The sequence below is a fragment of the Notechis scutatus genome, chromosome 5 (genome assembly GCF_049901735.1).
Source record: "Notechis scutatus isolate UNSWTSFEM ecotype Mainland chromosome 5, rNotScu1.2, whole genome shotgun sequence".
NCBI classification, from domain to species: domain Eukaryota; kingdom Metazoa; phylum Chordata; class Lepidosauria; order Squamata; family Elapidae; genus Notechis; species Notechis scutatus.
In genome coordinates this window covers 10,047,102-10,061,533 of record NC_142013.1, presented here as the reverse complement: position 1 = coordinate 10,061,533, position 14,432 = coordinate 10,047,102, and the positions used below count along the sequence as shown (strand labels likewise).

Below are 14,432 nucleotides of genomic sequence, written 5' to 3'. Positions count from 1 at the left end.
TATCCTGTGGCCCCCACCGTGATATGAAAGTATAACATTTGAGGATATTTTTTTAACATTTTTTGTGGAATCCCAGCCTCACCCAGACTCTGCCTCCAGTGGCCCCCAGGTACATTGAGTTTGAGACCCCTGATTTAGAACCATACAAGGAATGGTTGGAAGTATGCCTAGCCTAACTAAGAGAAGAATTAAGGGTTCTTCCAATATCTGAGGGATTGCCACAAAGAAGAAGGGATCAACCGATTTTCCAAAGCACCTGAAGGCAAGACAAGAAGCAATGGATAGAAACTTATCAGCAACAGAGTGGTCAATGCCTGGAACTCACTACATGACTGTTGTTACATTCTCAAACCCCCAAAACTTTAGCTTTAAACCAGGGGTGGGATTCAAATTTTTTAACAAGCAGTTTTGTGGGCGTGGCTTAGTTTGTGGGCATGGCTTGGTGGTCATGTGACTGGGTGGACGTGGCTTGGTGGTCATGTTATTGGCTCGGCGTGGCCAAATTAACATCACTCACATCGAGGCACGCATCTCCTCGCCTGGCCTCTCATGACTGTGGGGATGCTGCAATAGTTGTAAGTGTGAAAAATGGTCATAAGTCAGTTTTTTCAGTGCCATTGTAACTTTGAATGGTCACTCCACACAAGCAAAGTACCAGCAAAGGAGGGGGGGGAAAAACTCCAGAGATGTTCCTGAGACAGGAAGTCTAGTCCTGCCAAGAATGTAATAATGGTTAACGGAGAGGCAGTTTCTGTAAGCAACACCAGAATGTTTCCTTCCTGCCTTCCTTACAGGATTAGGCCAGTAATTTCTTCTAATATCCTGTGGCACTTCTCCGAACTGCTTAGAATGTTAACAACCGGTTCTAGTGAATAGGTGCGAACTGGTAGAATCCCACCCTTGCCTTAAACTGTCTACCATGGACCTCACTCCATTCCTAAGAGGTTTGTAAGGGGGCGTGCATAAGCGCACCAGCATGCCTACCATCCCTGTCCTACTATTCCCATTTATTCATACTCACTTACAATGTATATACTTATACCAGTTTATACTTATATGTTTATACGTTATGTTCGTACTTATACTTGTTTTCTCATACATGCTTGACAAACAAATAAAATAAAAAGTCAATAAAAATCAAGGAGAGAACCAACCTAGAATTAAGGTGAAATGACAGTGAGAACTATCAATCAGTGGGACACCTTGCCTCCAAAAGTTGTGGATGCTCCCATCACTGGAGGCTTTTAAGAAGAAATTGGACAGCCATTTGTCTGAAATGGTATAAGGTTTCCTGCTTGAGCAGGGGTTGGACTAGAAGACCTCCAAGGTCCCTTCCGACTGTTACTCTGTTGCTTTGCAATGGTCAGATTTTATTTTTCACTGACTACCTGAGAACTCACTTTCACAACAAGTAGATCAAAGGAATCAGTGAGGAATGCCGTGTGTTATTGAAGATCCTACCTTGATGCTGGAGATTTGTCTGCTTACCTAATGATACTTTGTGTACTTCCATCGCTGCCCGATGTTTCATGGTTATGTTGTAAATGATATCCACATAGCTATTAAGTGCCTTGGCGTAATCTCTGCAGTCAAAAGGGAGGATGACAGCCTCAGCCAGCTCAAACACCAGCCCGCCTCGCACTTGGGCTACAGCCAAGTGATTCTTGAAAGTTGGGTCATAAAACTTTTCCACGATCTCGTACGTCTCATAGACACTGTGATAAACCGGGTAGCTGCTGAACTTGTCCACTTTCTGGAAAGAAAGATGTCAGCCTATGTGGGCTTCGTTTTGGTTATCGAACAACATTCATACACCAAGAAGAAGGGGTTTGCACAACGTATCCAACACTTCAATTAGCAAAATAAAATGGCTATGTTCACAGATCTGTCCTAAGAGCTAATAATACATTGTGGCTGAACTGGATGGTTTGGATTGCAAATGCGCTAAAAAGGATTATCAGATGCACTCTAATTTCAATTGATATTTCACTTGCATTGCATTAATTATTTCCCAGGGTTTTACCAAAGGTGTTTGGTTTTTTTTCAGGAGGCAACTGGACTTTCTTGTTTTTTCCTTTTGAAGACATTTCACTTCTCATCCAAGAAGCTTCTTCAGCTCTGACAGGATGGTGGGGAATGGAAGGATTTATATTCCTTGCAGACAGTTGGTCATTTGCATCCTTTTAGAGGGTCGTTGAAGCACTTGTTTTCTCCAGATCTCCTGTGTAATGCTTCTGGTTCCTGTGGCCTTCAATTTTTTTCCCTCTGGAAATCCATTCCTACTCCCACACCATCCAAAGGGTGTTCATCCCAAACTGTATAGCTAAAAGTCCTACAGAGCTGAAGAAGCTTCTTGGATGATAAACGAAACATCTTCAAAAGAAAAAAACAAGAAAATCCAATTGCCTCCTGAAAAAAGTACCTGGATGACTGAGAATCTCTACAGACTTCCCAGGGTTTGATCATTTGCTCATTGCAAATGATAAATTGTTGCTGATTTGAATATGAGTTCTTTTTAAAAAAAAATTGTTTACCCCGTCTTTATTATTTTTATAAATAGTTCAAGGTGATGAACAAACCTAATGTTCCTTCTTCTTCTATTTTTCTCACAACAAGATCCTTCTGAGATAAGTTGGACTGATAGGGAGTGACTGGCCCAAAGTCACCCAACTGGCTTTCATGGCCAAGGCAGGACTCAAACTTATAGCCTTGCCACCTAGGGTATTCTGGGAGTTGAAGTCCACACAACTTAAAGTGGCCAAATTTGAGAAACACTAGGGTTATATAAGCTAGGTCTTTGTCTTCAATCTTTCTTTATTATGTTGCTTCTTTTACTCTGTATTATATTGTCATGTTCAAGTATTTATTTTGCTTGTTATTTCTTCCCTTATTGTTGGGCCTTTGACTGTAAATCAATAAACTAAATAAGAAAAGTGATTTAATAAGCAGCTTTGAAGATCTTTAATCTCTCCTTTTATAGCTAGAAGACCTAAGGTGAGGCCCAAATTATATTTTACTTAATACAGTATTGCCTTGGGCTCTTTCAATAAGATTTCTGCAAACAGGGTTGTGGATTGTACACTCTTGACATGGGAAAGGCCATCTGTTTCCACTGGAATTAAATTCTTAGATAATTTACATCTTCCGAACAGTTGGGAAATACTTGAGATAAGAAAAATGGACTTTCACGGGTAATTCTTATCTTTGAAGTGGAAAGATTTCAGATTCTCCAGATGGAATGCTCGCAGCTTTCTCGTTTTGGGCGTGTTTCACATGGCCTGAATTGCAGTTCCCATAATCCAACATCTGGAAAGAGTTAGGTTTCAGAAGGCAGTTTCAGTTAGATTTCTTCACGCTATTCTTTGAACAGAGAGCCGGTTTGGTGGTTAAGGAACCAGACTAGAAATCTGGAGACTGTTGGTTCTTCTAGTCCTGCTTTGCGTACAGCTAGGAGACCTTGAGCCAGTCACACTCTGTCATCCCTAAGAAGGAGGCAATAGCAAACCACTTCCAAACTCTTCCCAAGAAATCTGCAGGGATTGGTCCAGGCAGACACCAGGTGTCAACACTCACTCGAAAGCACCACCCTTCCCAAAAAATATTTGAACACGCTTACAAAGTTTTTAGTGTAACGGGCTCTACCAGAAGCAATTCCCAACCTTTGGAAAAAGACTTCAAAATCATTGCCGGAACCCAGTTTGTTTATCCTGTTGGAAAGAAAACAGGGGAAGGGGAACAAGTGATGTAAGGAATTATAAAAGTATTATTTTAAGGTGAGACACCAGAGATCTCAAAAAGGTTCTGTCCATCTGTCCATCTCCATCTCCTTCTTTCTTTCTTTCCTTTATAAAGCTGATTTTATCATTTACAGAAGAAAGAGGGGAAGAGACTGGGTAGTCTAGTGTGTAGATCAGAAAGAGAGGGGGAAGTTGGATGCATATCTGAATATGTTCTGAAAGATGTGGAAGGAGAGGTTTTCCCCAGCCAAATTGAATACCTTTGCTTGAGCGATTACTACCGTGAGCATCATGGAGGCAAATACCCACTTTACTTACTTGATGCATTTATTAGATTTTTAGCCTGCCTTTATTACTTTATAAGTATAAATCCAGGCAGTAAACATATATAATAGTTCTTCCTCCTGCTGCTGTTTCTCCCACAGCAACCCTGTGAGGTGGGATGGGCTAATAAGAGGGTGATTGGCCCAAAGTCGCCCAGGTAGCTTTTATGTCTAAGGTGGAACTAGAACTCACAGCCTTCTAGTGATTGGCTGGTTTTAATGCCTAAGGCCCGGGTGTCAAACTTGATCGCATCACACGATGTATCGTGATGTATCACAATGTTTTTTGCCTTTGCGGGGCCGGGGCGGGCGTGGCCTGCGCGTGATGCATTTGGCCCACAGGCTGCCAGTTTGACAGGCCTGGCCTAAGGTGAAACTAGTTGCTAGCGTTCCAAGTAATACACCCACAGCAAACAGAACTCCGAGGCAGGTAGATTCCTCAAAGGACAGTTTTATTTGGAGATATCATATTGGCACAGACTGGTGAAAAACCGACTCTGAGAGTTCCAGTGGTTTTCATCTAATTAAAAAGTAAACATTTCCCTTTCTCCCAAACAATAAGTCACACGGTCCAATCTAGGTGCTAGTCGGTTGCCTGGTTACTTCTCTCCTCCTCCTCTCTCCAGCCAGCTATTGGAATGTCCTTGGTTCACAGGAAAAATAATTTTGTTTTGGCTACAAAAGCCCAGCTATCTCTATTCCCCCCCTCCCTATCCAGGGGTGGGCTTCTGGGGGTTCGGGAAAACCCCTAGGTAAGATTCTGTGCAGTTCAGAGAACCCCCAAATCCCACCCACCCCGTCCCGTCCCTCCCAGGAGTCTCCAAGCGGCTTGTTTTCGATGCAGGATGCTTGCGGAGGCTCAGGAAGAGCAAAAAACAGGCCTCCCAGAAGTTTGAGAAGGCCGGAAGTGGGCCTGTTTCTGGCTTCCAGGGAGCCTCCGGAGCCAGGGGAGGCCATTTTCATCCTCCTGGAGGCTCAAGGAAAGCCTCCGGAGCCCGGGAAGGGCAAAAATGGCCACCCTGCTGTGGTGCAGGAGGCCAACTAGACCATACCCACCATGGCCACGCCCATGCAGCAACCAGGCAGAGAACTCTTTGCTAATATTTTTGAAGCCCACCCCTGTCCCTATCCTTCAGCTCCAGTGTGGCAATACGGACGCTTGAAAAATGGTCTCAGTGAGACCAGCTTCAGAGTTGACACTATAACTCATGGTGTCCTGGTTTTAGGCCAGCACCTTAACCATTACACCAACTGGCTCTTCTGCTTTCTATCTTCCAGAACAGGTCCCAATATATTTGGACTGTCACTTTTGTATTTGCATCTCAGCTGCCACCAAAAAATCCACTCCCTTCTCTGCAAGACAACTCAGCCTCTGATAGCTACCTTTCCTGTTTTGGCATTTACCTTGGGAAGCCTTTATGTTCCCTTGATGGGTTTTTCTCATACCAGCTTTCGAAAAGAGATCTGTCTTCAAATCCTTCATCTGGACTTGGTATCTACAAAGACATGTGTTGTGTTAATGAAACTATAGAAGAAAGGGAAGACATACCATTATTATCAAGAGCTGTACTGGCGCAGTGGTTAGAATGCAGTATTGCAGGCTAACTCTGCTGACTGACAGCAGTTCGATCCTGTCTGGCTCAAGGTTGATTCAGCCTTTGGACTGCTGCCAAGATGGCGCTGACAACGGCTGCCTCGGTGAAATGTTCTCTAATGGTTTCTTTATTGCTTATTATTATCTGTAATTCACTACGGATTTCATACTCATGAGACCATCTGCTAAGAAATAGGCAACGTTTCCTTAAGGAGCTGCTTTCTGATTCCTCACCCCCACCTGCCTTTGCAAATGCAGAGGAGATTCTAACTAATTCTCCGGTGCTATGGATTACAACAAAGAAAGCAAAGAACTGGCCTCGCCCATAAAGGAGACGAGGTAAACGAGTGGGAATTTTAAACAGACTAAGGAATGGGGGGGGAAAAACTCCCCTCCCTTCAATCTTTCTGACTAATTTACGCTCACTTGCTAACAAGATGGATGAAATTCATCTCTTAAATAGATGGAATTCTGATTTTTACAATTCAGCTGTTCTTTGTTTTACTGAAACCTGGATTAATCCACAAATTCATGGGGACAACACCATATACATCCCAGGATTTCAGACATTTAGATCAGACAGAATTGAAGAGACATCAGGTAAAACAAAGGGTGGAGGATTATGTTTATATATCAACAACAGCTGGTCTCAGGATATAACTATAATATATAAGTTCTGTGATGAAAACACTGGCTTCAGCAAACCTCCTTCCCAGGCAGAAGGAAATCAACAACTAGCAGATGACCTGAATGTGTTTTACTACAGGTTTGAAAGGAAATTACAGCCACCTATCTCCACAACCCACATCTCAAACACACCAACAACAGCCAAGCCTCCTACAACTGGCCCCAATCCATTGGATTCACAACCTCTGGTGATCACAGAAAGAGAAGTGCAAGATCTATTACACAGACAAAAGCCAGGAAAAGCACCAGGGCCAGACAAGATAACTTCTTGCTAAAAAGTCTGTGCTGACCAATTGGCCCCCATCTTCATTCAAATCTTCAATAGATCACTAGAGATGTGCTATGTTCCTTCCTGCTTCAAATGCTCTACTATCATCCCAGTGCCAAAGAAGCCCTCCATCAAGGAACTGAATGACTACAGACCAGTTGCTCTAACATATGTAGTTATGAAAATCTTTAAAAGGCTTGTGCTGTCCCACCTGAAAACCATCATGGATCTGCTGTTAGATCCCATGCAGTTTGCATACCGAGCAAATAGATCAACAGATGATGCTGTTAACATGGCTCTGCATTACATCCTACAACACCTTGAATCTCCAAATACCTACGCAAGGGTCCTCTTTGTAGACTTCAGTTCAGCATTCAATACCATCATTCCAGACACTCTTCTAAGTAAATTAAACCAACTAGCGGTACCTGAACACATGTGTAAATGGATCATAAGCTTCCTAACAGACAGGAAGCAGCAGGTGAAGCTAGGCAGAATCACATCCGATATCTGTACAATCAGCACAGCCCCGCCCCCCACAACAAGGCTGTGTGCTTTCTCCACTTCTCTTCTCCCTATATTCCAATTACTGCATTTCAAACAATCCATGTGTTAAAATACTGAAGTTTGCTGATGACACAACAGTGATTGGTCTCATTCGAGACAATGATGAATCTGCATACAGACAGGAGGTTATACAACTTGCCTCGTGGTGTAACCAGAACAATCTGGAACTGAACACACTCAAAACCGTAGAAATGGTGATAGACTTTAGAAGAAACCCTCCCATACTACCACCTCTTACAATACTAAACAACACCATATCAACAGTAGAGACCGTCAAATTTCTAGGTTCTACTATATCACATGACCTAAAATAGACACCTAACATCAAAAACGTCATCAAAAAAGCACAACAAAGAATGTTCTTTCTGCGCCAACTCAGGAAGCTCAAACTGCCCAAGGAGCTGCTGATCCAGTTCTACAGAGGAATGATTGAGTCTGTCATCTGCACCTCTTTAACTGTCTGGTTTGGTTCTGCAACCCAACAGGACAGACAGACTTCAGAGGATAATTAGGACTGCAGAAAAAAAACAATTACTACCAACCTGCCTTCAATCAAGGACCTGTATACTGCACGAGTCAAAAAGAGGGCTGTGAAAATATTTACAGACCCCTCACATCCCAGACATAATCTGTTTCAACTCCTTCCCTCAAAACGACGCTATAGAGCACTGCACACCAGAACAACTAGACACAAGGACAGTTTTTTTCCCAAATGCCATCACTCTGCTAAATAAATAATTCCCTCAACACTGTCCAACTATTTACAAAGTCTGCACTACTATTGCTGTTAATCTTGTCATCACTCCTTATCACCCACCCCCTCCCACTTGTGACTGTATGGCTGTAACTTTGTCGCTTGTATACTTACGATTTAGATTGACTGTTTCCTAGTATGATTGATTGCTTATTATACCCTATGATGATCATTAAGTGTTGTACCTATGATTCTCGACTCCTGATGAATGTATCTTTTTTTATGTATACTGAGAGCATTTGCACCAAGACAAATTCCTTGTGTGTCCAATCACATTTGGCCAATAAAGAATTCTATTCTATTCTATTCTATTCTATTCTATTCTATTCTATTCTATTCCATTCCATTCCATTCCATTCTATTCCATCCTTCCAAGATCGGGCCCAGATAATTGGAGGCAATATGCAGATTCTGTAAATCGCTTAGAGAGGGCTGTAAAGCACTGTGAAGAGGTATATAAGTCTAAGTGCTATTGCTAACTTTTTTCAAGAGGAAAATTGGGACCATGAATACAATATAGCACCTGTCTGGAGCTATGTGCTGTTGCTTTAAGATATTACAAACAGGTGCTCTATTCACGTTTCTGTGTGCTCCAAGCAACCTTTGGAGATTGAATCTGAATTGCTGTGTGCATTCAGTGTTGCAATGGTCTAAATGGGAAATGTGTAACATAGCCTTTCTCAACTGGTTTGCTCCAGTTATATTATACAATGCCCAGGGGTGTTATTTTGGAATCCAACACATCTGGACTAAAGGAGGCTGGTGTCTGATGCAACATGCTTTTTGCAAAGTCATAGATTGTGGGTTACAAGCTATCTTATCTACTTAGACTTGCTTATACTGGCATTCCTAAGCTAAGCTTCAGTGCACTGTCATTATTCAAACCGCATGATCTTTATTTTTCAAGGTACCGTACTATTTACATGCCTAAAAGAAAAGTAGCTGGTTTTAATTATTGTTATTCAGGAAGGCCTTCATTTCTCAGACAAAGTATGAGCTCAACGGAAACATACACTCAATGACACAGCATTGACCAGTCTAAAAGAACATTCCGTCCAGTCCAGTGTTTTTTCAACTTCAGCAATTATTAGAAGTGTGGACTTCCCTGCCAGAATTTCCCAGTCAGTATGTTGAAGTCCATACGTCTTACATTGGCTGAGGTTGAAAAACTCTGTTCTAGACCAACCAAACTGCAGATATTAATTCTGCCCTTTGAGTCTTTAATCTTCTCATGTTGATCCAAGGGTGCTTTTTTTTTTCAAGAGGCAACTGGTCTCTCTTTGTTTTTCCCAGAAGACAGTTCACTTCTCATTCTAGAATTTAAGAAGCTTCTTGGATTCATCTTCAAGGAAAAACAAAGAAAGCCCAGTTGCCTCAAAAAAAAAAAAAAAAAAAGCACCTTTGGGACCTGGAGGACTGAGAATCTCTATAGACTTTTCCCACACTGAGATTTCAAGATTAAAATTGTACAGAGAAGTCAAATAGATCCTCACAATTCAGATGTTGCCTTCAACATGGCAAGTTCCAGGACTGAAAGGGCAGGACACATTCTGGGAGCTGAAGTCCACAAATCTTAAAGTTGCCAAATTTGGAGATCCCCTGGTCTATGTCATCTTTTTCAAAAAGAAGACTCCTGTTTTTTCTGAAAGGGAGCCATTTTCCAGAATGTTGAAAAGGGTTTTTACAACTGTAGAATTCGTGTTTTTCATTCTTTCGTGCCACATTAAACATTCTGATTTTATTTAGTGAATTTATTCTACTTTTTTTTATTCTACAGCAAACTACAGTCTTATTAAGGATCCACCAAGAACATTCCCACTAACATTGACAGGAAAAACTACTAGCATATAAACAGAGAGCATACCCTACTCCCTTCTAGCACTGATGATGTTACCTAGCTGGGTAATGAAACATCTGCAGAAAAACAACCAAATTCAGGGACCTCCAAGAACTCCATATGCAGGGGTGGGCTTCAACAATTTTAGCAAGGGGTTCTCTGCCCGGTTGCTGGGTGGGCGTGGCCACGGTGGGCGTGGCCTAGATGGCCTCCTGCGCCATGCCAGGGGGGTATTTTTGCCCTCCCCAGACTCCGGAGGCTTTTCTTGAGCATCCGGGAGGGTGAAAATAGCCTCCCCAGACTCTGGAGGCTCTCTGGAAGCTGGGAACAGGCCTGTTTCTGGCCTCCCTGAACATCTGGGAGGCCCGTTTTTCACCCTCCCCGAGCCTCTGCACATGCCCTGCACTTAACTGCATCTAAAACAGGCCACGTGGGGACTCCTGGGGGGGGTGGGGTGGGGTGGGGTGGGGGCAGCCAGGGGTGGGATTTTGGGGTTCTCCAAACCACACAGAATCTTAGCTAGGAGTTCTCCTGAACCTCTGCGAACCCCCAGCAGCCCATTCATGACTCCAAAGCATGGGAAGAGTTTCAGAAAAGACCCTCCCTAGTTTTCTTGTTCCGAAAAGATGCATACCTTGGTGAACTAATCCTATTTTATTGAAAACCTTCCTCCTCCATCTCCCAAGGTTATTCTCACATACTATTACACTTGACCACTTGTATTTTTGCAAACTAGAGAAATGGAATCTGTCAGTAAAGAAATGCTGGCTGCAATGTCATTCATTTATTTTTCAAGAGTTTTATGAATCCTCTTTTTTTTTAAAAAAAAAAATGGGAGATTGACATTTTCAGCAGTGTACCATAAAAGAATGTGCAATTGGGACCCCAAATATCTGAATTAGCAAAAATACCCATCTTTGGGGGTAGACAAAGAAACCAGGATGAAGCAAGTTAGGTGAAAGATCTGAAGCTCCCAAGAACCTTATGGAGAATTGTTCTGAATTGTTCTCCAAAGCTATAAGATATTGATCTGTGACTTCACCACACATCTGTCCCTATTTTACCTCTTTAGTTAGATTGTATACCAGGCTATGCATCGATGGGGTACAGTCAACTCGAAGAGTGTAGTTACCTAAAAGAAAACGACATTATCTTTATTGTATTTTAGGAGGAATCCTTTTAAATAAATTAATTTTATTTGAGGGAAACCCAAACAACATAGTTTGAATGTGGATTTCTATTGTTCTTATGTTTCTGACTTTTAAAAATGCTTTAATGCTTTTTGATTTTTTTGGATAATAAAGTTGGAAGAGATCTTGGAGGTCTTCTAGTCCAACCCCCTGCCCAAGCTGGAGACCCTATAGCAGTGGTGGCTAACCTTTTTTGGGCTCCTGTGCCAAAAATTGAGCATGCGCTGGCGCTCGCATGCCAGCACCCAGAAGGCAATGTGCCCCCCCCGCATATGCACGCACAATCCCCCATGCTCCCCAAGCCACTCCCACCCTTACCTGCACTGCGCCTCACAGCTGATTTTCGGCTGGTTTGAGGCCTTTTTTGGCCTCCCAGAGGCTTGGAAAAAGCCTCTGCAGGCCGAATAGGCCCATTTCGTCACTTCCTGTAATACCAGAAGTGATGGAATGGGCCCATTTCATCACTTCTGGTATTACAGGAAGAGACAAAACAGGCCTATTCGGCCTACAGAGGCTTTTTTCAAGCCTCTGGGAAGCCGAAAAAGGCCTCAAACCAGCTGAAAATCAGCTGTGAGGCACGTGCATGAGCAGTGAGGTAAGTTTGCCTCGGCTCGCATGCCGGCATAAATGGCTCTGCATGCCACCTGTGGCATGCATGCCATAGGTTCGCCATCACGGCCCTATAGCATTTCAGAGAAATGACTGCCTAACTTCTTCTTAAAAACACTCAAGTGTTGGAGCACACACAACTTCTGGAGGCAAGCTGTTTTATTTATTATTTGTTCTCATTGTCAGGAATTTCTCCTTAGTTCTACATTGGTTTTCTCTTTGTTCAGTTTCGATCCATCACTTCTTGTCCTGCCCTCAGGTGCTTTGGAAAATATAATAGTTTGTTCCCCTCTTCTTTGTGGCAGCCCCTCAAATGTTGGAAGACTGCTATCGTGTCACCCTTAATCCTTCTCTTCGTTAGACTAAGCATACCCAGTTCCCACAACCATTCATATGGTTCTAACTCAGTGGTCGCCAACCAGTGGGCCAGGGACCACTGATGGTCCATGAGAAAATGGTGGTCCGCAGAGAAATGTCACCCCCAAAGCAATTAATCCAGGCTGCACGGGAACACAAGGCTGTGCTGCCCACATGGCCTGCGGGAACACAAGGCTTGCATTGCTTGCACTGCGAACAACACAAGGTAGTGAGGGGAGGGGGGAAAGGGCGGAGGGGGAACTTGCCCCACTTGCCCCACGCTCCTCTCCTGTTCACCTGTCTGCTTCTTTCCGCTTCTTTCTTCTTCTGCTTTTGGCTGAATGCAAGGAAAACAGCAAAAGTCTTTCTTTCTCTCCCCCAAACTCTGCCAGAAATGAGTCTTTGGGACCCTGCAAGGCCTCCTGCTCCAAGAGGCTGCACCGACGTGACAAAAGACTCATTTCTGGTGGAGTTTGGGGGAGACAAAGAAAGACTTCTGCTGCTTCTGCTGCTTTCCTTGCATGAAGCCAAAAGTCTCTCTCTCTCTCTCTTTCTCTCTTCCCCTGAGAACAGAGCTGGAGATGGTATCCTGCGATCTGAAATAAAGAATGATCGATCGGTAAGAAAACGGGGTGGAGAATTTTCCTGCAGACTTTTTTGGGGATTTTCCCAGGGTCTCTGGTCCGTGGGATTTAAAATTATGTGTTTGATGGTCCCTGAGGTCCAAAAGGTTGGTGACCCTGTTCTAACTGTTCTGGAAATTTTTTCTTGGACAAGCTTTTATCTGAAATAGTACAGCATTTTCTGCTTGAGCAGGGGATTGCACTGAAAACCTCTAAAGCTCCTTCTATCTTTGTTATTCGGTTATTCTGAGTTAGTTTACAGAGCTGAGAGAAATCTCAGGCTTGAGCAAACTTCACTAATCTCATATTTCTCATCTAAATTTTGTAACACAATATCAACTGAAATCTAATCTTAAATCCCCAGGAAGGAAAGTTTGGCAAGTTCAGAAGTTTCAAAGCACTTTATCCAACGCATTTCAGAAACGACCAATCACAAGTGTGTTTTACCTTCTATAGAAGAATCTGCATTGATGTAGGCCACAGCCCGCTCTTGTAGTATTTTGACATTTTCCTACAATGGAAAACTAATTCAGATTAGGGGCACAAATATTTCTTTATGGACTACTTTTCACATACAGGTTGTCCTCAACTTACAACATTTCATTTAGTGACCAAATTACGATGGCACTGAAAAAATGATTTATAACCATTTTTCACTCTTAGGACCATTGCATCATCCCCAGGGTCACGTGATCAAAATAAAGATGCTTGGCAACTGACTCGTATTTATGACAATTGCAGTGTCCCAGCGTCATATGTCCACCTATTGCTACCTTCTGATAAGCAATAAGGAAGCCAGATTCACTTAACAACCATGTTACTAAATTAACAACTGCAGATTCACTTAACAACTGCAGATTCACATAACAACTTAACAGATTCACTGCAGATTCACTTAGCAAGAAAAGTCATAAAGTGGGGGAAAACTCACCTAACAACTGTCTCACTTAGTAACATGAATTTTGGGCTCAGTTGTGGTTGTAAGTTGAAGGACTATCTGTATAGCAAAGGTCTCCAAACTTGGCAACTTTAAGACTTGTGGACTTCTACTCCCAGAATTCTCCAGCCAGCATAGCTTTGCTCTTTTAAATGATCCATCACAAAACTAACTCACTCAGGTGACACTCAATTTATACTAGCCTCCATAATTATCCTGAATTTTAAAGTTTGATTTCCCCCCCCTTATTTTTATTAGTTATAAATCATTTTTATCATTTGTATTAGTTATAACCCTCTCGGGGTCCTCAAAATCAAAACCATTTGCATGATATTGAAGATATTTGCAAAAATTTAAAGCAATGACACTAGTTTAAAAAAAAGTACAGGATTTTTTTTCATGAAAAATAATTTACGTTAATACACATAATCAACCTTGTTGACTTACCTCTGCCCATTCTGTTGATCCCATTAAGCCAAACTCCTCAGCATCCCAACTAGCAAAAATTACTGTCCTCCTGGGTCGCCAACCTATGTTTATAATATTTAAAGCACCGTTAGTTTAATAGTCAAAAATTATTCATCAGAGAGTGAAGCCAGCCCAAATGACAATATTCTGTACCCCGCTTCCTCTGGTTTAAATTCTCATTTGTTTTCAGCAGTTTATGAATAACAAGCAGGCCCTTAAAAGTGGGATATAGAGGGGCAGTCCCAGTTGACATCATGCTAAAACAAAATAAAACAAAAATCAAATATGTAAACTGTACCCAAATGACCACATGACCCCACCAAAACCAGCAGGGCAAACTACTGTATATAGACAGTGAGCAAACCCCATCCTTACCAGCACTGATGATGTTATCTAGCTGGGTAATGAAATGGCTGCCAGAAAACAACCAACTCAGTCAGCACCAAGGACTCCATAGTTCAATCCTGAGCTACATAAAATC

General features: G+C 42.4%; 1 protein-coding gene across 3 annotated transcripts in view; it reads right to left on the bottom strand.

Moving 5' to 3' along the window:
* Positions 1 to 14,432, bottom strand: part of LOC113420130 (Putative N-acetylated-alpha-linked acidic dipeptidase) — a 40,062-nt gene that overhangs the window by 5,010 nt on the left and 20,620 nt on the right. For all 3 annotated transcript variants that reach the window (XM_087966105.1, XM_087966106.1, XM_087966107.1), the window contains exons 11-16: positions 13,931 to 14,013; positions 12,994 to 13,057; positions 10,832 to 10,899; positions 5,465 to 5,556; positions 3,617 to 3,707; positions 1,489 to 1,753 (exon numbers count right to left, since the gene is read on the bottom strand). In XM_087966105.1, coding sequence (XP_087822231.1) covers positions 1,489 to 1,753; positions 3,617 to 3,707; positions 5,465 to 5,556; positions 10,832 to 10,899; positions 12,994 to 13,057; positions 13,931 to 14,013 — 663 coding nt within the window. The remainder of the gene's footprint in view (positions 1 to 1,488; positions 1,754 to 3,616; positions 3,708 to 5,464; positions 5,557 to 10,831; positions 10,900 to 12,993; positions 13,058 to 13,930; positions 14,014 to 14,432) is intronic.